The sequence below is a fragment of the Cyanistes caeruleus genome, chromosome 1 (assembly GCF_971803275.1).
Source record: "Cyanistes caeruleus chromosome 1, bCyaCae1.hap1.1, whole genome shotgun sequence".
NCBI classification, from domain to species: Eukaryota; Metazoa; Chordata; class Aves; order Passeriformes; family Paridae; genus Cyanistes; species Cyanistes caeruleus.
Window position 1 is genome coordinate 52959296 of NC_141701.1, and position 23799 is coordinate 52983094.

General features: G+C 44.9%; 3 protein-coding genes across 14 annotated transcripts in view; 1 reads left to right on the plus strand and 2 right to left on the minus strand.

The window, feature by feature from the left end:
• Window positions 1-3021, minus strand: part of AFG3L2 (AFG3 like matrix AAA peptidase subunit 2) — a 26817-nt gene extending 23796 nt beyond the window's left edge. For 2 of the 4 annotated variants that reach the window (XM_086893007.1, XM_086893000.1), the window contains exon 1: window positions 173-2994. In XM_086893007.1, the coding sequence (XP_086749133.1) occupies window positions 173-298 (126 nt within the window). In that variant the 5' untranslated portion in view covers window positions 299-2994. Of the gene's footprint in view, window positions 1-172 lie in introns of all 4 variants that reach the window. The other 2 variants (XM_086893018.1, XM_086893014.1) reach the window with 2 other exon arrangements.
• On the plus strand, window positions 3019-13765 carry PRELID3A (PRELI domain containing 3A). Of its 3 annotated transcripts, none has more exons than XR_002861981.2 (7): window positions 3062-3255; window positions 5582-5750; window positions 6069-6158; window positions 6912-6982; window positions 7077-7179; window positions 8748-8860; window positions 12461-12622. XR_002861981.2 is itself a non-coding variant. In XM_023921354.2 (7 exons), the coding sequence occupies exons 1-6, from the start codon at window positions 3224-3226 to the stop codon at window positions 8799-8801; spliced, it is 519 nt and encodes a 172-aa protein (XP_023777122.1). In that variant the 5' UTR covers window positions 3062-3223; the 3' UTR covers window positions 8802-8836; window positions 12461-12622. The 3 variants fall into 3 exon arrangements, 2 of the variants coding, with proteins under 2 accessions (XP_023777120.1, XP_023777122.1); XM_023921354.2 differs by having other exon boundaries at window positions 8748-8836; XM_023921352.2 differs by lacking the exon at window positions 8748-8860 and having other exon boundaries at window positions 3019-3255; window positions 12461-13765.
• Window positions 13766-20033: 6268 nt separating this feature from the next.
• Window positions 20034-23799, minus strand: part of SPIRE1 (spire type actin nucleation factor 1) — a 125361-nt gene continuing 121595 nt past the window's right edge. For all 7 annotated transcript variants that reach the window (XM_086893044.1, XM_086893054.1, XM_086893069.1 and 4 more), the window contains one exon: window positions 20034-23777. In XM_086893044.1, the coding sequence (XP_086749170.1) occupies window positions 23525-23777 (253 nt within the window). In that variant the 3' untranslated portion in view covers window positions 20034-23524. The remainder of the gene's footprint in view (window positions 23778-23799) is intronic.

Below are 23799 nucleotides of genomic sequence, written 5' to 3' on the forward strand. Positions count from 1 at the left end.
TGCGCCCTCCGAACGGGGTGAGGACGAGCCAGGGAAGGCCGCGGACAACAGAGAGGCGCCCTCGGCTCCGAGCAGCGGAGTGCCTTTCCCCGCCCCGGGGCCGCCCGCCGCCGCCACCACCACGGCCCTCCCTCGACCTAGACCCCAGACCCCCGACCCCCTCATTCCTCACCTGCGCCAGGCAGGGCCTTGCCCCTCCGAGCAGGCCCCTCCCGCAGAGCAGCTGCTGCAGGGGGGCTCCGGGCAGCCCCCGGCGGCAGCCGCCGCCCCGCGCCAGCAGCAGGTACCGGTGCGCCATGGCTGCCCGGACCCGCCGTCACCACCGGCCCGCGCCGCCTGACGTCACCGCGCCGCCGCGTGCATTTCCTCTACGTCCGAAGGGCACCCTCTGGCCCCGCCCCCCGGCGGAGGCCACGCCCCTCGAGGTCACGCACCGTCTTCTGGCCACGCCCATCGCCGTCACCACCGGTGCCCCGCCCTCCCTAGGGCGGACGGGTCTGTCAGAAATCCGGGGTCAGTGGGGCTGGAGAAGGTCTCCGGGATCATCGAGTGCAGCCTATGACCCAACACCACTACGTCAACTGGACCATGGCACCAAGTGCCACGTCCGAGCTCTCCTTAAACACCTTCAGTGACAGCACCACCTCCCTGAGCAGTCCATTCCGATATTTAATCATCTTTTCTGTGAGGAATTTCTTCCTAATGTCCAACCTGAACCTCCCTTGGCGCAGTTTGAAGCTATGTCTTCTCGTTCTGCTTACCTGTAATAATAGACCGACCCCCCTCCTGGCCAAAACCTTCTTTCAGGCAGGTGTAGAGAGTGATAAGGTCACCCCTGAGCCACCTCTTCTCCAGGCTAAACACCCTCAGCTCCCATCAGCAGCTCCTCACAGGACATGTGCTCCAGACCCTTCCCCAGCATCACTGCCTTTCTCTGGACATGCTCCAGCACCTCAGTGTCCTTCTGAACTGAGGGGCCCAGAACTGAACGCAGTATTTGAGGTGTAGGCTCTCCAGTGCTGAATAAAAGAAGAAAATCCCTGCCCTGGTCCTGCTGGCCACACTGTTTCTCATACAGGTCAGGGTGCCACTGATCTTGGCCACCTGGGCACGAGCTGGCTCATGTTCAGCTCTAGTTGACCAGCACTCCCAGGTCCTTTTCCACTGGGCCACTTTCTAACCACTCTGACTGCAGCCTGTAGTGCTGCATGGGGTTATTGTGGCCAAAGTGCAGGACGCAGCACTTGTTCTTGTTGAACCTCATGCCGCTGTCCCAGCCCATCTTTCCAGCTTGTCTGGATCCCTTTGCTGAGTCAAAGGTGTGGGTGAGTCAGCGGGGCACAGCCCAGCCCTGCCAGCATCACTAAGAAGGGTGGGTCTCCTTGCTGCCAGGGCGGGTTTAGCCTGCAGTAATGCTCCACAAAGCCTGGAGGTAGGAAATAAGGAAACCTGTCTCTTGTTTTTGCCCCACTATGTAAGGTATTTCATATCAATATGTTTGCTGTAGAGTGAGTCCATGCAAAGTCCTCTAGGTGAACTCAGGCACTTGGCATTATCATTGTTAAGGAAGTATCCCAGTCTGACCATACACAAGACTCTCTGTCAGTCACATTCCCAAGGCCAGAGACTTTCATTGCTGGGACCACAGCCCCTTTCCAGCGGCAGCTCCAGTGCACCCACAGGTGCCCCACTTGATTCCCCTCACACAGTCAGGCCAGGTTTCCTTATTGGATCCACCCCAGGTTCCTCATGGCAGAGTCTCAAATGTCTCATTCCATAAAGTAATTTATTCATGGTGTGGTAACACAGAAACAGCCCCATCTCATGCCTCTGAGAAGAAACCCAAACAAAAGAGCCCCTAGGTCTTTATACCCCCACAGTCCAAGCCACATGGAAATCTCACTCTTCCTCATGAGTCTTTGCTCCTGCTGTGTCTCCAGTGTCCATTCACCTGGCTGGCACCACCAAAGGGTTGGCAGTTCATGGCCTCTTGTCTCAAGGCTCCCACCAAGAGCTCCACTGACATCTCAATCTGCAGCTTGCAAACCAAGCTACTGCCCCACATGTATTCCTCCACAATCACTTCATCCCCGGGCATAGCCTTGCACATGCTGTCCCTGGCTGTGTGTCACCCTCATGGCTGTTATTAGGGTATTTATTTGGTTTATTTGGTTTGACTAAACCAAAACACTGGTAGCTCACAGAATCTCAGAATCACAAAATGGGAAAGGAAGGGACCACAGTGGGTCATTGAGTCCAACCTCCCTGCTCAACCAGGCTCATCCCACAGCCCACGGCACAGAATTTCATCCAGATGGTTCTTGAATATCTCCAGTAAGGGAGACTCTATAGCCTCTCTGGACAATCTGTTCCAATGCTTGGTCACCCACACAGTAAACAAGTTCCTCCTCATATTCAGTTGGAAAGAGCTTCCTGTGCATCAGCTTCTGCCTGTTGCCTCTTGTCCTAAAGCCTGGCACCACCGAGCAGAGCGTGGATCCATCCTCTTGGCACCCCGCCTCTAAATATACGTACATTGATGGGGTTCTCTCTCAGCCATCTCTTCTGGAGGCTGAACAGGCCTAGGTCCCTCAGCCCTTCCTCCCTCACGAGATACTCCAACTTCTTCATTTGTAGCTCTCCACCAGACCTGCTCCGGGAGCTTCATGCCTCCTTTGTACTGAGGAGCTGGTGGTGAGGGTTTGTTTGTGAGGATCAGGGGCAACAGTTAGTCAGTGGTAATGCAGAACTGCTTTCTCAGGATGTACCTTTCCAGCGCGAACTGGATCAGGGGAGTTTTAGGTTGGATATCAGGAAAAGGTTCTTTACGTAGAGGGTGGCTCACAGGAAAATGGTCACAGCATTACAGAGCTCGAGAAGCGGTTGGATAACGCTGTCAGGCACACGGTGTGATTCCTGAGGCTGTCCCGTGCAGGGCTACGAACTGCACTTAGATGATCCCTTTGAATCGCTTCCAACGCGGCACACGCTCCTGCGCATGTGCGCTACGTCACCTCTACCACGGGCGCGGGGGGGCGGGGCGGTGACGCAAGTGCATGACGCGCGCGCCGGCCCGGGCACGCCCCCTCGCCCCTGCCGGCGGCCGCTCACGCTCGCCGGGCCGACGTGAGGCTGTCAGTCAGCCGGGCACCGCCGCCGCGCGCCAGTCGCCGCCGCGCGCCCTCCTTCCCGCCGGGCTCTGAGGGACGCACCGCGAGCGGCCATGAAGATCTGGAGCTCGGAGCACGTGTTCGGGTGAGGGGGCCGGGCGGGGAGGGACGGAGGGCGCGGCGAGACCCCGGCGCTTCATAGTGCCGGGCCGTGGGGGGCGAGCCGGATCCCACCGAGGTGATGGCGGAAATAGGAATGCTGCGGGCGCGGCTGGAGAAGGAGGAGGAGGAGGGAGGCCGGGAACGGGCCTCGGCGGTGCCGGTCCTGCCTCGCCTCGAGCTGCTTCCCGCGCGGCCGGACGCCGCGCCTGGGCTTCTCCTAGCTCGGGAATAGCATTCCAACAGGATGGAGTGGTAGAGCTGGCCCGACAGCGTGATGGCTTGATAAAGGGCTAGGTGTTCAGGAAAAATAACTTTCACGCTATAAATAAAAATTAACCCCAAACTACTAATGCAGCCGATTATATGTTCCAAGAGGTGTGGACAGAGTGACTGTGTCCCTCAGCTTAGCTTCAGGCACTGCCGCTGAGGCGCTCAGCAGCCAGCTCTCTGAGTTCTTTCCATCAGTGCTTTTCTGCATGGATCGTGGTCCTGGGCAGCCGGTTCCACCCTCGCGGAACGAGGAAACAACAGGGAAAAGCATCAGGAGGTGTGCAACAAGCTGTCCCGGGGGTTGGCGTGGAGGGCTCAGCAGTGCCGGGGTTTCCTCTGCTACAGGTGTTCTAAAAGTTTTGAAGCCCAAAGAGCACCGTGGGAGATAATTCTTAAATATTTTACAAAATATCCCAGATGCGTTGCTCTAAATTTGTTTCATTACCTCAACACAACTGAATTCTTTGCGCTGATGCAGGTACTCGGTGCTCCACTTCAGCATTGGTCTGGTGTAAGTGAACCGTGGTTTCTAGCAGGAAATACCTGCTTAGAAATACATGCAGAGGCTGCTCAAGCATGGCACAACTCCCGAGTCTGAGATGAGCATCTGTCACCTAGGGAATGCAAAAGCTATTTTTATTTGACATTTTCTCATCAAGTTCTGTATTAGAACACCCCCATCTCATGGCGTAATGTCTGTGGGTGTAGGTAGTTAATTTGAATGGTTAATAAAATGTTGTTGTGCCTTATCAGATCTCTGACTCAATCCCTTAGGGACATTTAACAGAATTTTGTCATTTTCAGTTTGTGTATCTTCTGCTGATGGAGGTGTAGAGTCACCAAAGATGGAACAAGGAACAATCCTCAAACTCTCCTTCTGCTGCAGGAATTGAGGACTCTCATTTCTCCTGCCTGCACTAGTAAAGCTTTCTGACGCTTTTCTTGTTAGAAAAATAACTTACTTTTCCAGCTTTCTGTTTGTTCTTGTAGTGCTGTACTGTCAGTGCCTTTCTGTACCACTCTATTTTAAGACTAAAATAAAATCCATTTAGGGCCCTAAGTGCAACTCTTAAGTACAAGTTGGCACCCCTAAGCCTTCTTAAGTTAGATACCAATTGTTGAATTTTTAAAAATACCTTTAAAGGCTTTCAGGCTGTCATGTCAGGACAGTCAGTTATTCTGAATATAGAAATAATTAGGGGCAGAATTTCTCTGTTGGATCAAGTCCATGGTTTCTGTAGCCTCCTCTATTTCAGAAGGAAGCATCTGAAGATACCTCAAGAGCTGTGTGGACAGTCTGACCTTGAGTAGCAGGACTGCTCTGATCTCAGGAATTTGAGGTTATCAAAATTGGTTTCATAAAAACAGTTCTGAGCAGAGTATCCATAAGTGGAATTCATTCTAACTATCTGCTGGAAGCAGTAATGTAGGTGCAGATGCCAGGCTGTGAGCTGAAAAAATCTGTTTCTTTATTTTGAACTTTTCAATTATCCTTTTTTCAGTAGAATTTAATTTCACTTTTCTTTTTTTGCTATAGGAAGGAGCAGAAGCTAGTGATTTCCTCTTTAGTTTATTTGGTATGCTTAGAATTGCAGAAAAATGTATGGTGGAGTGGATTCCTGGAGGTCATGTAGTCTAACCCTCTTCTGAAAGCAGGGCAAGCTTAAGTGTTAGGTCAGGTTGTGTTCCTGGTGGAGTTCTAGAAGGAGCTGAGATATCCACCATCTCTGTGCACACACTGCTTGGAATGTCACTTGTAGCAGTGAGTGGTTGTTGCCCCTTGCCTTTATTTTTCTTAGTCTTGCGTTAATAATTCCTTGCTTTAGTCTGGAGAGAAAAAAATATTTTTTTTTTCTGTTTTGTGTCAGTACTCTCCTATTGCCTTTCCAAGCCTAACTGCCTCCAAAGGGACTTCTGGGAGCTATGAAGCTGTACAGCATGTTCCATATTGCACAACCTATGTCCTGATTTAGTATCATCTGAATACTTGCGATTCAATACCAAATACTTACAAATACTCTCACTTCTTCCTTTTACAGACATCCCTGGGATACTGTGATCAAAGCTGCTATGAGAAAGTACCCCAACCCCATGAATCCATGTGTTGTTGGAGTAGATGTCCTCGACAGGAGCCTGGATAACCAGGGGAGGCTGCACAGTCACCGTCTTCTCAGCACCGAATGGGGATTGCCCAGCATTGTCAAAGCGGTACATTTTTGCAGTCTTCATTCTTTATTAAGGGTGTGATCCTTTTATCATCCTTTTGTCATCCTCTGAATTGGAGCTGACTTCAAAGTAAAAGCTGAAATTTGTGTATGTCTGTAAATGCCTTCCAGGCTGGTCTGTGCCATGCTCTATTGCTGATACAATCTAGACAATGAAGTCTCGCCACTGATCACAATCCTCTGGTATCCATCCATGAATTACTTTGTATTTATTTGGGGTCACTGAGAATTAGGCATTTATGTATTTTAAGGTTCAGTTTGTTTGTTGGATTTTGGTACTTAACATTTTTTCCTCCTTCAGATATTAGGAACAAGTAGAACTCTGACTTACATAGAGGAACATTCTGTGGTAGATCCAGTGGAAAAGAAGATGGAGCTTTGCTCAACTAATGTGAGTGGTGGCTTAAGAAGTTTCTAATAATTACTTCTGGCAGTTGGATGTTTTACTCTTAACATTTAGATTAGAAATGTATCTGTGTCTTTCATTAGAGGCAACAATTTACTTGTCTTTGTCAGTGTCCTAGAAGACTCTTTTTCTCTTTTACATCTTCTCATAATTCAAATACTTCATCATTCAACCATTTGTAATTTTGTCTTTAATGTAAGATTATTTCTTGGAATGCACGTAAAATAGTTTGACTTTTAGATGAATGAGTTCTGTCATTTCCAACAATGTTTTAATGTGAAATAGCTTTTTTTCAGAGAATGTAACTGAGGTATTGTGCTCTATTTGGTATCCTGGTAACTCATAACTCCCAGATTTAATGTGGGATTGCCAGTAGGAGAGCCTTGTCTCTGTACAAGAGGCCTTGTCCTTCCTGAGTATTAACTTTCTGTCTAGTCCAGGTTGTGCTGTGGGGGTCTGGAAGAGCCTCTCTTAATTGCTGGCCATAAATCAGACTCGACATTCAGAGAAAGCTGTTGGTGCTCTGTCCTGTGAATGGGACCTTTGATACAATTAGATCAAGGACAGGAGAAGATGCATCATCCTTTATAGGTCTTTTTATTGACTCTGTTCTGGGTTTTATATTCTGTGTACAGTATTTTGACATTAAATTGAGTGCTCTGCTATTGAGTAGTGCTGCTGATAACAGAAAAATGAAAGGTGGGAAGTGAGGATTTCAGCTCTGTTTTTGTTCTTAAGATTACGCTCACAAACCTGGTGTCTGTTGACGAGAGGCTGGTTTACACTCCTCATCCAGAGAACCCAGAAAAGTAAGTGGGGATATTTGTGTGCCTCTTTGTGTCTAGGAGACAAGCTGTTAGTCCACTTCAGCTTAGGTGTTAACCTTTCTTTATTTCTTTACAGGACTGTGCTAACTCAAGAAGCAATTATTACTGTTAAAGGCATTAGCTTGAGCAGTTATCTGGAAAGTTTGATGGCAAACACAATATCTTCTAACGCCAGAAAGGTACATCTTTATTCTGTTTTCTCCCTTGCTCCCCCCACCCAATCGTTCTTTCTTTAGAAATAGTAATTGTCAATAGTGTGTGTTGAATGTTATATTTAATTTCTCTAGATTTTGTGTGCAGTGTTTCAATAGATCTTTTTAAAGACCCTCACCAACCTATTTCTAAGAGTTAGTGCTAATAGAGAATGTGACTTTGCTTTCAGCCTTTAGAATGTGGATTTATCAGTTAATACCAGCATATTTTCTATGCTGCTTTTATCAGTTGTTCCAGTTCATATCCACTACTGAGCTGGTTCCTTGCTTTGGCTGAAAGTAATGTAGAGTAAGTAGAAGCATATTCTGTGATGAGGTGAGACTGCTGGCTCGCCTGGGTCACACTGCACTGAATGCTCTGTTCTGTGCTTGCTTTTTCTATTTGGCCTGTAGCCATGGAGCTGCTCTTCAGCACAGGCAGAGCTATGGGAGTGCTTGTTCTTTGTCCTACAGTTCTTGGGGAAGAAATGGAATTGCTTGAGAAGCATAGGTCTTGCTGCCTAACAGCCAGATAAGTGCTGTTAGGAGTTTGACATTGTGTTCTGCATTGCTGGAGGGGTTCAGCACAGTGGGAGTCTGGCCCAGGTAAGGCCTGCTATGCCAGAGATCCTGTGTTTTGGCCACACCTTCATTCTTGTGAGGGATGCTCCTTGACGAAGCCAGTGTAAGCCAATTTGGTAGGACCAACTAGATCAGAGAGGAGATCCTTTTCCACCCTTGTGTTTGCTTCTCCTAAGATGAGAGGAAAACATGTTAAAATCAAGGGATGGGGAAGGAGTGATGGGCCATTTCTGAACACTGAAGAGTACCTTTACTTAGCTGGGTGCTCTCTGTTTGTTTGAAATGGAAGGTATTTCAATTAAATTACAGTTCTGTTCTGATCCGGTTTCCATTTAAAAGTCTGTGTGGAGTGTTTATTTTTGAAAGAGAAGAACAAACCCTGGTTCACAACCAAATTTCAGGCTGACCCAGAGGTAGCACTGTCTAGTTGGCTGGTCTGCCAGATCAAGTTAGGCACACTTAAAAATGCAAAATTCCTCTTGAGGCATCAGTTACATTTGCATGTCTTTTTTGAAATCAGAGAAACTGTAAATATTTCTTGGTACCTGTTGAGGTGTTGCCTGTGAGAGAGCTCAATTTTTTTTAAAGATTATTCTGTTCTGCCATTTTCAAGGAACACACTGGTGTACCAGGTTCTTCCAAATCATAAAGATCTTCTTGTCCTTTGTATTTCACTGAAAAGTCTCTACAGATTTTGAACTTGTTGGGAATTTGTAATTGCGGTTACCAACCCTTTCTTTGCTAACCAGTACCTACTGTGCTACTACTAGTTCTTCTTGCATGCTGTGCTGTGCCTCTGTGCTCTAAATACCCCTCTTAAACTTCATGACAGTTACTGAAAAATGTTGTTCTGAAGAAAGAGAAATTATTGAAACTTTGCTCTGAGGTAGCAGTGGCAGGTGATGCATTATTATTTTTAATGATGATGAAAAAATCATTTGCTGTTTGTTGTAAATCTTTTTGTATTACTCTAGGGGTGGGATGCTATTGAGTGGATAATTCAAAATTCTGAAAGCGCTCTAAGCTAGCAGTTCTCCACACCTGCAGTTTGTACTAACTAGTGGTAATGCCAGCATTCTTCTTCTTGGTACAGCATTTCAGCTTTCTAGCAATTATGTGCATGGATTGTTGTCACGTGGATTTCATAAATTACCCTGCATGTCTGTTTTACACACCTTGCATACAGGAATGGCAGACCTGTTCATTGCACTGCAGTTGTAGAGGGTGAGCGTAGCCCCTGTCCAGGCTGGATCCATGAGCCCATGCTTGTGCCACTGGGCAGCCAACATGCTGCAGCCACATCTTGTACCACACAGTCTTGCTTATGGCTTGAAGACTGCAGATAAATAAGGATGTGAAAGGAGTCCCTCCACCAAGTGTTTGATCTGGTCCTAGTTTTTGTGATTTTGGTATATAAAGCTGGTACCTAAGGAAACTAATAAATTGACTAGTGTGTGGAATTAGCTTTATAAAAATGAAACAGCACTGTGTTCTTAGGGTATGAAATTGATTTCTTGAAACAGGTTGCCTAAAAGGTGTAATGTTTTGCATAGCAGAATTATATTTGCTTTTCTTCTGCCTGAGGAATAGTGTTGTCCTTCTGAGGAAATCTGCAAATCTTGAAGCTGTTAGGGTGCCAGACTGTTCCTGCTTTTCATTGGTCTTGTAGTTATATTCATTTTGGTAGTGACGTGTCCCCTGCAGCTATATAACTATGAACAAATCTGAGTTCAGGGTTGAGAGAACTGAGTGCATTTGCCTCTGTGAGACCTCTGTGCAGATTGTTTTTCTTCCACTAGTCAGTGTAGCCTGTCCCTGTCATTCCTGTATTGGCTTCTGCTTCAGCCAATAAGATTTCTTAAAAAGAAAGAAATCCATTTTGCTGCTTCCTCTTGTTAAGAAAGTCGGGCTTTTTACACTGCTAACTTTGAGATCTGTGTATGCCATGAGTGTTTGCTTTGACTTTCTCATTCCACTAAGCTTTTATGGCTGCTTTTCTGGAAAACATCAACTACAGAGGCTCAGCACTTATCAGTCACTTAAGCTCTACCAGCAAATCTTCATATGCAGCGCTTGTTCTGCCAGCCACATCATGCTGCTGACACCTGCAATAATGAGTAACACAACGTGCATGCCTGGGGATGAATGTGCTTGCTTAATGACTGACTGCAGAACTTGTTGTCCAGTATGAGACTTTATAGACAGTCCTCTGTCAGATTTTTTCTGGTAACTGGGTAGTTTTGTGGCACTTGGAGGCTTTGGATCTGGTTGAGATTTCTAACTTAATTTCCTGTGCAGAATGCTCCTGAAGTCTTCCTCACCAAAACCATGAGTTTATTCTTAGCTACAAAATATGGCATATAGTGTATGCAAGTCTCAGGAGATACACACAGACCTATGTACTCCCAAAAACTGGAGGAAATATCTAGGTGCTCCAGTTGAATGTCATGGATTTTTTTTTTTATTAATTTATCTCATCAACAAAGATATCAAACAAAACACAATGATGTGATTGTTTCAAGTCAGGGCCTGAAAAAGATCTCAGTGTTTTTCTACTGAGTGTTTTCTATGGCAAGGGTGTTTGACCTTCTGAGGAGTCTTCTTTGAGAAATATAACAAGTACAACATCCAAGCTGTTGCTGTCTCAGTTCTGTGTGCCTGTGTCACCTCAGAGAGGATATTTAAACTTGACTTTTAAATGTCCAAATGCCTGCTTAGTGAAAGATGACTCCCCCTCCCTGCCCCCCACCTTTTCCTTACACTCATCTCCGTTAATTCTTGGCTGGTTACAGCTTGTTGCTGTACAGTAGCTTGCCCATGTCTGGGTGCTTTTACTTGTGCTTCACTGGTGCTCCCAGGTCTTGCACAGCCTTTGGAGAAAGTGGAAGTTATTCCCTGCTGAAGAACAACCACTCTGGTGCTCAAATGGAAGGAGCTCAGAAGTTAAATCATCCCTTCTAAGGTCTTTTATCAGCAACCTGTACTTAAAGTGGACAATTTCAATCATGCATTCTTGAATATTATTAGTATCTTTTAAAGACATCACTTTACTAACTGAAGCATCCTAATTCTTGAGATAACATGGGGTGGAGCTGGATCTCCCTTTCTGAACCTTGACCAAGAGCTGAATATTTTATTGTGATATCTGGATGACTTTTCTCTGTTTAAAGACTGCCTGCCAGTGCAGAAGTAGCAATTAAGTGTTTATTCTGTGAGTCCCTGGAATATGGAAAACCCAAAGTGAAACTGAGTCAGCCTTTCACTGACCTTAGTGGGAGTCTTGAGATAACTGTGCTCTTATTCACAATAAAATTTTATTTCTTCTAATATGTTACACTTTGCACTCAGGATCTGGGCTTTTCGTATTATTCCAGACTAATGTTTCTAACCTGGCAAAAAAAATCCTTGAAGAGTGTATGAGCTTTCTTCTGATATTTTTTTTTCCTTAGGTTTTCAAAGCCGCTTATGCAGATTCTTGTTCATGCTCAGTAGTCTGTAAAGGACAGCAGCAGGTTCTGGACACTGTGATATTCCTGTGCACTTTATTGCCTTTAATAAATACAACAAAATTAGCATATCATAGTTTGGAATGAAACTCTGTGTGCAGAGGAGGCCATGATTGTCCTCTCTGTCAATGTCTACAGAAGGCTTGAACACTAACAATTTATGAACATTTATGACTTTTTGGGCTCCAACCTTTATCTCCAGAATTCTAAACTTGGCCAGAGCCATGTGGCTCCCACTTACTGCTCTCCACTGTTTGTATTTCTTATTCTTAGTAGAGTAATAGAAGTGAATGTCTCTTGACTTCTTTCTAAGTGAAAAAAGGCCAGGTGTTTTCCTGGTCCGATCCCATCTGCTTGCTTTGACAAAAGCTGCTATTCTGAGCTTGCAGAGGTCTAAAATATTGACTTTTGTTTAGTTAAAGTCCTTCTCTTTATTTTCTTGACTTCCTTGTGCTGCTGGCTTCATCTTGTGGTCATTGGGGTGTAGCTGCTACAGAGTCTTCTTCAGTTCAAAGGTTTTTGCCAGGCTTATTGCCCTGGGTTCTTCCGCTCTTACTGAAGCACTGGCTCTCAGTTCTGAGCTTGAGACATTCCCATACCATGATATAAAATGTGCAGCTCGTGTCTTTCAACTAGTCTGATTTATCTGCTGAAAAGTTGCTGTGTACAAATGTAGAATTCAGTGTGAGCCCACTTCTGATCTCTTGATAGATATCAGATCACTTAGCTGCTACTTCAGAGAGTACTTGGAAGACTTTCTTTGTCCTGGATTCTTCTCAAAAACTCTCTACATAACTTGGCTAATGAAGCTAAGAACAGTACCTGGATTTTGCCATAAATCTGCTGATAGTATTTACTTGGTAGGAATAGCAGACAGCAAAAATAGCAATTCTCTTAGGTAGGGAAACTCGACTGCTGAATTAGGATTTTGCCTTGGCATGGTACTGGGAGCTCACACCAGCATTGCATTTGCTTCTGGCTTAGGGGTGAAGCAAATGCCTTTGCAGTGAAATTTCCATAAGAAGATGCTAAGAAATTATCAATATATTCTGATATCAAACTATGCAGGGCATGGCATCAATTTTAAAACAAGTTTCATGTCTGACAGAGGAAGACCTATAGAAACATGAGCAGTGGTGGTGTGTCAGTTCTGATCCTAAATTCTGATGTTTTTCTGGCAGGGTCGGGATGCCCTGGAGTGGGTGATCAGCAAACTAAACACAGAACTGGAAGAGCTGAAGTCCACACGCGAAGGGATCAAACCAGCTATGGCAGCAGCGTCCACAGAAAAATAAAGCCAAATATTTGGGTTCACCAAATAAAACCAAGTAACTGACAGAAAAGTCTTATTCTGCAGACTGCTCTGTAGAACTCCCTCCCAAGGCTGATCTGCAGAGGTTTTGTCCATTTATAAGAATACCGGATCAGTGGAAAAGTAACCTCATCTGTCATCTCCACAGCAACTCTTGTTGCCTACTGAAGATTAAACTGACCTCCTGCAGATGCTCTTTTCACTGGAACAATTTGTTTAACACTGGAAACAAAACATGTAGCACATTTAAAATGGCCTAAATGTGCCTTTTTAAACAAAGGTAAAGGGCATGTTATATTTACACCATCTCAAACTGAAAAGCTTGGGAAAAAAGCATGTGTGGGATTAAGGGTTTTCCATATGAACTTTTGTTCTGGGGAGGGCTGATAGGTCCTAGAGCACTGAATTTTGTCTGGTTTGTAATCTGATAATGTCTTATGGCCAGTTAAAGGGAACTACATGAACATTATACTGTAGAATTTGGTATTTATCTAGAGGATCCTCTTGAAAGGCTACATCTTGTGTGGAACTAACTCTTCTTAGGTTGTTTAAATGTGCTGCCTGAACATGTCACACAGATACCTTTACCTCTTTGATGTTTGTATCCAAACAAAGATAAAATTTCTATTTATGTTAATAGCCTAAAATAGGTTTTTCTGATGGGAAGAAGGGTATAATTTATTTTCTTATTTATTAATTTGTCCTAGCTCCTCCCCTCCCTATGAGGATGGGGTAGTGATTACTGGAAGGTGCTGGAAAATACTTATTTATCTCTCAGAAGCGTATTTGTAGGCTACTGGAATGAAGAAACTGTGCTGTTCCACTGGTCCTTGCTCTTCACATCATGTCTTAAATGAGGGAGAAATTGATGCAATCACCAGAAGAGTTGAAATGAGAAATTAGCAGAAAATTTTAAGTCCAAATGATTAGGGTTTCATAAAGAGAAAATTTTCATTTCCTGAATGGAGAAAACAAGGGTACAAGAACCACAAATGGACTCTCATTTCTAAATGCTTTCTGTTAACTACTGACTACCAGTATAACTGAACCTTTTCAACACTTTTCCACAAAAGTGGGTACAAAGTGGTTTTAAAATCCTTTGAAATGCTTCTCATTATCTGGAAAAATACTCCAAAAACTGCAGAAACTTTCCTATTAAATATGCATAAATATATATTGGTAATGACTGGTGTTTACAGAATTGTCATGTTTGATCCAGATGTAATATATGTTTCTCAGACAGAATCCTCTGTTAGGGCATTTAAACTTATTTTTGGTGTGCACACGAAGTTAAATGAATGTTGCAAGGATGTTTACTTGTTCAAGTGGCAAGCATGTGCTCAGGAAGCTGTTAAAAGAGCATGAGTAACTTCTAAAAAAATAGAAGAGTAAAATGTTGGTCACTGTTTTGATCTGATAATTTTACAGTGTTTGTAGCTTAAGGGAATTGTCAGTATTCATATTCTGGTTAGTTTGAAAGTAAACTTTAATTTGGGTGTAACTAAATTATGATCCTAATGAATAAACCTACTTTAAAAAATATGTCTATTAGTTGAAAGAAATTAAATGAATAGCAAATATTTACATTGTTCTTTTCATGTGGACCTAAATCCCTTCCTATTTTGGAACAGAAACTTAGAGCTTAAAGCTGCCTGTGTCTGGAAGATAAGATGGATGGCTTTAGTGGAGGTCAGCTGTTGTCCCCTTTTTAGGAGTGTTGCCACTTCCTGGGTGAGAAGCACAGATGTTCTAGCTCCTGGTGTTCTGCTATGCAGGGGAGTGCAGCTGTGGCAGAGCTCTGCACAAAAAGAGGGAAAAGTTGGTGGTGTGTGTACATTTGGAAACCTGTGCTGCAGCATTTCCATACATGCCTGCTGAGGGGGATAAAAACATGACTGTCAGCAGGGGTAGAAAATTTTTGGAGAGGTTCATGTATTGCTTTGGTTTGGGAGAAGAGTTGTCTGAAGCTGCTTCTTGCATCAGAAATGAAACATTTACTTAGTGTTGTCTCACAGCTGGCTGACTTGTGCATAGCACTTCAGCACTGGCTTCCTGCAATAGTCATTGCAGGCTCTGTGGAGCCGAACTCCTGCCACAGGCTCAGGTCAGTAACAATTCCACGTCAGTTTCCTGCGTTACTTTCTTGACACTTTGTTTCCTTCTTGCAGGATCTAATCCCTATCTGCTTCTGTTGCAGCATCTCCGTTCTGTTTCCTTCCTCAGCGGGTTTGGGCTGCTTTCACTCCACCATTTCCTGCCACTTAGGAACTATGTGGCTAAATGCTTGGTTTTCCAGTCTGTCTGCTGCTCCACTTGGCAGGCATCAGCACCTTTCCTACTTGTGCTCAGCCCTCTCCTGCTGTTCTCTAGGCTAAAGGAGAGCGGGGAAGCTTTGGGTAGGAAAAAGACAAATTTCTTTTGGAGGCCTGTTCTGTCCCTCTCGTTTTAGGGGTAGGTGCCAGTCGTGCATCCATGGGATTATTGATCTTCCTGTGGCTGCTCATTTTGCCACTGTGTACAAAGGACCTTGCAGTGGGTCACACTGGAACCAGGTAGGCTCCAGTGTTCAGCAGATGAAGTGGTTCTTAATTTCCTATAAGCTTTCCTGGGCTTATTGTTGCTCTCTGTCCTTATTGTTGGCATATGGGCCTTCCAACTTCTCCCTTGGCCATGTGACTGGTCAGATCGATGGGATCCAGTGGGATCTCTACCTGTCTGTGCTGTGCATAACACTGTTTTGGAAGCATCCCAATTCCCATTCCACTTCATAGACTGTTACAGACTGAGGTGCCCTTGAGGCAAAAAAAAACCCCTGCCTTTGGAATTGTCTAATTTTGTTGCTCCCTAGAGAATTCCATCCATCTTTCCTTTCTTTACTGGAAATGGCTAAAAAATATTTCTGAAGTCAGTTTTACATCACATGCATTGATTGAAGCGTCTCAAAGACAGAAAGCTGCATGTGAGGGAAGTGTTAGGCTGCTTGTGGGAGCAGCAGACCACAGCTTCTGGGATTGGAGCAGGAGGGAAAGGATACGTAGGTGGAAAAAAATGTGTAGAACAGATATGGTGTCAAGTCAGTGCTGATTTACTTGGAGGGATTTTGAAGTGCTGGGGGCCGAGCAGAAGAAAGCTCAGTGCTTGTAACTGTGTTGATTAACAGATAGCAAGTGCCATCTTGAAATCTGCACTTTGAGAGTTGAAAGGGGAACTGAAGTTGGGTTTTGTGAGTTGTAAGAGGGAGGTTGTTTGCAGCAGTTCAAGCTGCAGTTTGGTGCTTCTCAGCTGCTGGGTTGCAGTTAAAGGAAAATGGAGTGTGATGTAGGGAGGTGGTTGGATTTTAAGAATTTGGCACCAGGTCTCCACGTTGGATAGAAGTGTGGCTGCTCTCCCCATCCCTACAGCTGCATCACCTAGGCCTGCTGTGGAAGGAAGAAGCTGGGAAGAGCTGGTTCCTGACTGCAGGGGAAGCAGCTAGGGAAGAGAGCAGCAGTGGTTCCCAGAGCGTGGCAAACTGGGCATTTTGGTTCTTGGCCCTGAAGGATTTCAAGATGTTGAAGATCTCACACTCAAAGTAGACTTGGCGTCTGGTTGATGTCTAGTTTTTGTGCTGGTGCATGCTCATGTTAGCAACAAAAGGTATTAATGTAAAACAGGGTAGTCAAATGGTCTGGTGTGTAATTAATTTGGTTTGTTTGGACTATCCTGTCTTTTTCTTAATTTGGCCTTGTGTCAGTGTGAGTCTTCCATGCTCCCCCCCAATGCTTCTTATTTCTTTTTCTCCATCAGGTCAGCAGGCACAATGGAGGAAGGGTTTTATTTGTTGGGACAACAGGCAATCCTAGTGAAAGCTCCCGTATTATTGAAAGTTTTGCTTAAAGTAAGCAAAGGCACTGAGCTGTAGCAGGTGGTGTCAGGAACTGCTGCAGAGCACAGTCTGGGCACTGATGTACTAACAATGTAATAACTTAGCACTGAGTAAATGACCAGCCATGTTCCTTGCTGAGACATTTTTCATTCAAATCCTCAGGTGGAGCAGTGGGTAGGCAACACCATTCCTACAGTTGCACTTCCCTAGAGTGAGAGCTGTGAAGGCCAGGGCTGTAAAGTGTCTATGTACCATGTGGTGCTATCCAAAATAAATCCCATGTGCAGTTTAGAAAAACACTTCTGGGTGTGACTATGGTAATACCTATTATGCTGTTGGTTTTCTGAGAAAGCTGAGAAAAATAATTTCCATTAGTCTGTGCTTAGTAGGCAGCAGGATCCAGTACCAGGATCCAGTACCAGGATCCAGTACCAGTCTTCCTGGAGCTTGCTGTAAGCCACAAACTGCTCAAAAGCTCTGCAGGGGTCCTCTGGGCCTGGACTGGTAACCCCATTTGGGACTGGCAGCTGCTTCATTTTGCATTAGAACAGGAAAGACTCATCTGAAATGACTAGCCTTGACTTGTAAATAAGACCTTAATAAACTACCTTCCTACCCCACCAACACTACTTGCCACCTGTCAGAATCATGCAGGTTATGGGCTAAGCCTTTTAATCACAGCTCCAGGGAGCAGGTCATGCTTTCACTATGGATTTATTCAATGAGAAGGTATTTCTGTGAAACACAAGTCCTGTCCTTTTAATTTTTCCACAGCTGAGGTGATTGAGGTATGATTCTCATTTTACTGGAAGGCACCTGCAAGTGAAATGATCAGTCAGGGCTCCTAATGTGGAGCCCTGCTGGTACAATACCTTCTCTTTTACTTTGCTATAATTTTGTTTCTGACCTTGCTAATATCTGCAGCACCTAAGGCTCAGGGCTCTGCCTGGCCAAACAAATGTGGAACAGGGCCTTGCCAGCTGTGCTTTGTAAGAAATGGTGCCTGTGGTATTCATAGTTCCCTCAAGAAGGCGAGAGTAATGCAGTAATTTTAAAGAGCTTTTTATTAGTAACGCATAAACAAGAAATTGCATTTCAGTACCACGTAACATGGAAACAAGCAGAAGACAGTTCTGTTGCCTTTCGCTGTTAGAGATGATGCCCCTGGTGTCCCTGAAGATGCGCAGACGGTACATGCACAGTGACAGCAGAGAAGCAGGGGAAGCTCAGAGGGGAAGGGTTTGTGCTTTAGGCCTGTTCATGTCCAAAAAGTGCAGCTCCTATTTGGGATTTTTTTTTTTTTAATTAAAGAAGGGGGTTAGGGAGATGGAACCAGCTTTAACAGAAATACAGCTCAAAGCCCCTTCTCATTATCTTCATTTTGCTTTTGATTCACAGGTAGTGTAACCACCAGCCCTTCAATAGTAACATGCCCATGTTAAAACCTCCTCAACTGAAGCTGGGCCTTGGGCTCTGTCTCTCCTGAAAGCTGGGACATGAGAGTGCTGCCTCTCTATAGATCTGTGCCAGCTGAACTGGTGCTTACTTCCACCAAACTTTGGAAACCCACCTCCTGCAGACTTTACATCAGCTCATGCCCATGTCCTTTAATTCTAGATTTAGTAGTTTCTGAAATCCAGTTTAAAAATCCCACACTGCGCTGTCTGGCCCAGGGCCCATCCTGCAAAAGCCAAAGCATTGCTGGCTCCCATTTCTAAGCACTGGTGTCACTGGGTAGAGCAGTGCAGAGAGCTTAGTGGAAACACCTTCAGCTGCATTGGAGGGACCAAGAATATGTTTTTTTCATACTGAGTGCTCTTATGGGTTGGATTTTTTTAAAATCAAATGTATCAATAATCAAACAGGTTCCAGAGGGCTTCCTCTAGAAATGTTCTACAGAAGCCATCTCGCTGACCTTTGCAGATGGCAGCAGCTCCCGTTATCTCAGGACACAGCACCTGGGCTACCTCACATCTGACACTCAGTTCAGCCAGGCACTGCCACTGCAAAATAGTCTGTCCAGGGAAGAAACTGGAACATTACTGAATTGATTTATTGCAAATAAACAAACTAAGCTACTACTGCATACAATTTTATATCTATTTAGTTCCATCTCCTGATTATGCCCCATGACATTTGTTGAGTGCAGACCTACCATAGAAAAATTCATTCACAAGTCTTTGCTTGTCTAAGTATTGTAAAGTTTCACCTCTCTGGAATTTTTCTCCTACCTGGAAGTAGGGCTAATTATTTTCAAGTACTGAAAGCAGATGGAAACTTGCACTGCAGGATCCTTTCAGTTCTGACACTGAGCACTCAGCTCTTCAGCAGCAGCTCTCAAAATTCTTTAAACCGTTTCTAACCACTTTGAAGTATCTTTTTGCAGTTGGGGACACGGAGCAGCTCATAGCTTGTGCCAGGGCAGCTGAGCAACATGGGAAACTCTAGGATCTTTCAATGTCAAGGTGAGGGAACAGGGAAGGCCCCAGGCTTCCTCTGCTCTGGGCTGCTGGAGCTCACAGGTGCCACTCAGCACAGGAGTTCTGTGGCTTTGTGTATCACATCAGGCTGAGCTCATGGCCCTCAGTCATGGTTCTCCTACAAGAAAGTTCTGGGGAATAGTAATTTCAGGTACCCAGAAAATCTGAAACACAGTAGTAAAAATCAGACAGGAACAATGAAAGAGGTTTCTACAGCTGGAATTGGTATTCATAAACATTCTCAGACTGGCCTTAAAATATACATACACAAAAGAAGAAATAAACCAGAGCAGCTCCAAGTTATCAACATGGCAACAGTATAAAATTTTCTGGTAACATGAACATAATCCATGTGCTGTAGCACCAGTGTAGAGTTGCTACATTCTCTCATGCCTGTGTGCTGTCACTGCTTCACAGATGAGACTGAGCTCTAAGACAGACATTCCTAAGAGTTGTGCAGAGCTGCTGGATGAAGTGAAGCAGGAAGGTAGCAATCAGGAGTTTAAAGCTGGAGGTTCTAAGTAAGTTTTAACCTATAGAGCATGCAGCCAGTAATGAACCAGGGAAGCTGATGCTGAACTTGACTAGGGAAAAAGGGATGCTCAGGAGAGAAGAGAAAGATGTAAGAGTTGTGATAATATCGTTCTCTCCACTTCTGGTTTAAAAGCTAAACCAAATCCATCAAAAACCTCTCTGAAAGACTGTCAGCATTTCTCTCCCAATGATGAGGGAGGGATAGACATTTCCCAAAGCCTGTATTACATGCAGGACAAATGTGCTGCCTCGGGTACAGCCTGCCAGTGTTGGAAGAAGCAACACACTGGTAACAGAGGGAGTTGGCTGCAGGTGATGACGAGGAGCTAATCACATCACTGGGGTTGCACAAGCAGTTTTTATTGCTATTCTAAGGGTACTTCGACAGGTTTTCATCCCTTCATGCAGCCCAGACAGTGTTCAGCTGTTATGCAATCATTTTTGTTAACAATTCTTTGCCAAAAGAAACATCTGACCGATCTTACAAAACTATAAAAGCATGAAAGAGAGAGAGACAGAACCTTTAAATCAGTTTCCCCATGAATAATTAACACAGACAAGGGTTATAATGGAAAGGCATTTTATTTTTACCAGGTAACACCCCTCCCTGTATAAAGGAAGTAATGGAGAAAGGGGAAAAAAAACCCAACAACCCCTCAAAACACTACTGTCACCATGAACACTTGAAAGGTCAGGTCTGAGAGCTGTAGCAAAAGCCTGCTCACATCTTCCATCAGTGCTGTGAGGCAGAGCTGGTTTTGCATTCCCCACAACCAGGTTCACATACAAAACAAGACTGATGCTGCCAGAGGCATTTTTAGCTCATTGGGTCTCCTATGACATATTTTGACAGACCTTGGGCATACTAATAAAGCTAAAAAAACCCAGAAGAAAATAATTTTAAAATTCATGGAACGGAGTTCACTGTGCTACTGCCGTGTTCTTTTCAGCAGTAATTCTCTCTAAGATGTGCAAACTGTATTAGGGGGCTGAAAGCATTAACTCTAATAAAAGATAACAGCCAACACACATATAAATAAGACTCATTTCCTTTTTAGAACATCATGGGAAAGTCAATTCCCATTGCATGATTGATGGAGACTTCCCTAAATATTAATAAATATATTACAGATATTTACAAGCTTCTGATTTCCCCCTCTGATGCTGACGTGATGTTCAGCCCGTAACTAGGACATGCTGGGCAGCACCACGGGGTGCTGGGCCAATGGCTGCAGTGGATTTGGGATGCTGGTGCAGGCAGGGAGGAGATGGAAAGCTAAAAATAGCCCACTCTGCAGAGCCAGGCAACCAGCGAGCTGAGCTCCTTTAGGCTTTCCACGATGAACCAACCCGCTGCTTCTCCTCTTGCGGAATGAAATGCCAGGAAAAGACGGAGCAGCTGTGCCAGGGAGGAAGGGATGGAGCGAGGAGGAGCGGCAGCCCTTCACACCATGTCTTCTGGAGCCTGCCACAGCATGTGTCAGCAGCTTGGAGGGTTTTTTCCAGGGAAAAAGAGAGGTTATCCAGGCCCTGGCCCATGGCAGCTTTTTGTGAGCTACAGGGAGCCATCTGTACAACCACTGCATTGTTTTTCAGTGTTTGTTCCCTGCCCAGCACAGCAGAGCCTGCCCTGAGCCAAGGACTTGTGGGAATTCTGGGAAGGCACAGGCCGGATCACAGGGCTCTGTCACTGCCCCAGAGCCACCCCTAGACACTGCCAGAGTGGAGCAGGGCACACCTATGAAGGACTTGTTTGCCTTTGTAGGCTCAGGAGTTACTTAGTCCTTCATCCTGCCTGCTCTACAACATCCCAAATTCCTCTCCAAGAGGAAAATAAATGTGCTGGATGCTCTGCACCTCGGTGGCGTGAGGACACCAGGGAAGCAGACTGTGAGCAGAGGACTGTGTGACTGTAACATGGCCAGGGCATCTCCATGAAAAAATCATGACAACAACAGGGCAGATGCAAAGTGAGATTTCCTGCATTTGTTTCCCTCTGGTTTCCCTGGTGCACTGTGCAGCAAACACACGGCCTGGTTTTGGCACAGAAACAAGAAAAAGTGCTGATGTGACTGAGATCGGGCGACCCTTCCAGCAACAGCAGAACCTTTCCCACCAGCCAGCCTGTGCTGCTCCCCTGCAATCCCACATCCCTATCTCATGCCAATACTCCAGGTGCCTGAACAGGCTAGACACTTTTCCAGAAGTACCACGAGGAGAGGGCTGTGACACCTGACCTTACACGGGACAGCAAGGAGGGAGAGTTAGCACTGAGCCCTGCTTTTCCTGTTCACATTGGTTCAGAAAAAAAATCGAAACTATTTCAATAAACCCTACATATGCAAAAACTCTCATTTTTCAAGGGGCCTTTTAACAAAAAATAAGGATGGCTGACTCCCTGGGAAGGTTTACAGAGACTTTTGCATGTGCTTTTCAAATCAGCCTAAAAGAAACGATATGGATGGCTGCTCCAAAGGCTGCCAAATGGGAGCCAAGCAGCCCTGGTGCCTCTCAGCCTGGGCACTGTGCCTTGCCAGGGCCAGAGGGGCAGTCTGTCTCTTGGACAGAGGAAGCTGTTTTGGTTAATTCACTTTTAAAATTATGTTATGGAAGTCCAGTCCCAGCTACTTTGGAGCAGTTCTGAGGTATCTCTCATTAACTCGAAGTATAGAAATGTTAATAAATAGATCTGAAACTTTTCTGCTATGTCATTCTATAATACACTGCTATATAGATATTAAATATGCCTCAGGGTATTAAAAAATTTATGAAAAAAGTTACAGTAGTTGATTTTCAAGTATTAATAACTTGGCTATGTTAGCTTGTTTTTAAATACCAAAAAGATCTGGCCCAAATTATTGACTAAACTCTGGCTATGACTGAATTAAAAAAAAAAAGTATTTTGAATATCAAAAAAAGTGCAAAAAAGCATGAGATGTCAGTTAATGTAAAATTGTTGGAACTTCTAAACAATTAGTCTAGCACTCCCTTGTGAGTGAATTAAAAGGGGGGAAAGAATGAAAATAAAGATTACAGAAAAAAAAGAGAGATCGCTCCCAATCTGAGAGAGCACCGTCCCAAATTTCAGCAGAACACGAATTTTTACAGCCAAGTTACAAACCCCAGAAAAAATGGGGTTACTAGTGGATATGCTGTCAGACAGAACTATAGCAGTATCTGTGTGCTCCATTATAATACAAATTTACACCTTGCTCACTGCTTTCTCTGAGTAACCACGAGAACAAAGTTACAGGTATTCAGTTAAAATTAGAAGCCTCCCTTATTTCCTGTCCTCCCCATAAACTGTACAACTTTGTCTACTACTAAAATTCACTGCTACTAGTAGTCATTATCATACATTCAAGATAGAAAGTAAACTACTAAAACCTGCTCAGGAGTCACTCAGAAGGACACTAAGGCTTAAGAAGTACAGCAGCTCAGGGGTATAACCGACCACACGGGCGAAGAGCTTTGTCACCTGCTTTGCCCCAGGACACTGTAGAGTCCCGTGCTGAACCCTGATCTCAGAGCAACCAAAATGGCTCAAAGGAAGATGGATTTGACCGGAGCTGCTCACGCTGGTGAGTGACACGGCCCTTGGCTGCCTCAGCAAGGGCGTCAGCATTCCGAGGGTGGGAATGCAGCAGGACCTACTGCTTGCGACTGCGCTAACACTGACACTGTGCTAGACCTGGCTCTCCATCACACAGCTGCTCTCAGCTCCTCTCCTGAAAAATGATTCAAAGCATGGTTAAAAAAAGACTGAAAGCAAGAAAAGCCTTTCTCATTTCGACGCACACATACAAAAGAGGCAACAATTTCAAACTATTGATTTTCTCCGAGCGTGAGCAGCTGACCCGTCGTGTATCACCCTGCACAGATCCAAACACAGCGCTCTGTGTCTCTGGGAACTGCTGGAGTAGGAAATCCTGTGATGGAATGCAAACCCAAGCCAGTCAAGTGGAACGAAGCAATGGGTGACAATCCGGTTCCAGTGACCTCGCTCATGGATGATGACCTCATGGAGACGGAAGCAAAGCAGAAGGCACACGGCTCAGATCTCGTTGATCGTCCTTTCTGAGGGGCAGTACTCCGAGGTTCCTGGTGATGACATGTAGAAGGACTGCGTTTTCCTTTTTAACCTGGCTCGCTTGTTGGCCAGAGACAGGCTGCGCCGGCTTGAGTTGATGATTTCTGAGATGAACTTCTTGCAGTCCACGCAAACCTCCATTGTGCTCCAGTCCTCCATTAATTCTTTGGGAAACTCTTCGTGTGACTTATCCACAGACTTGGACCTTGAGGTCAACCTGAAAGGCAAAAGAGCAGGAT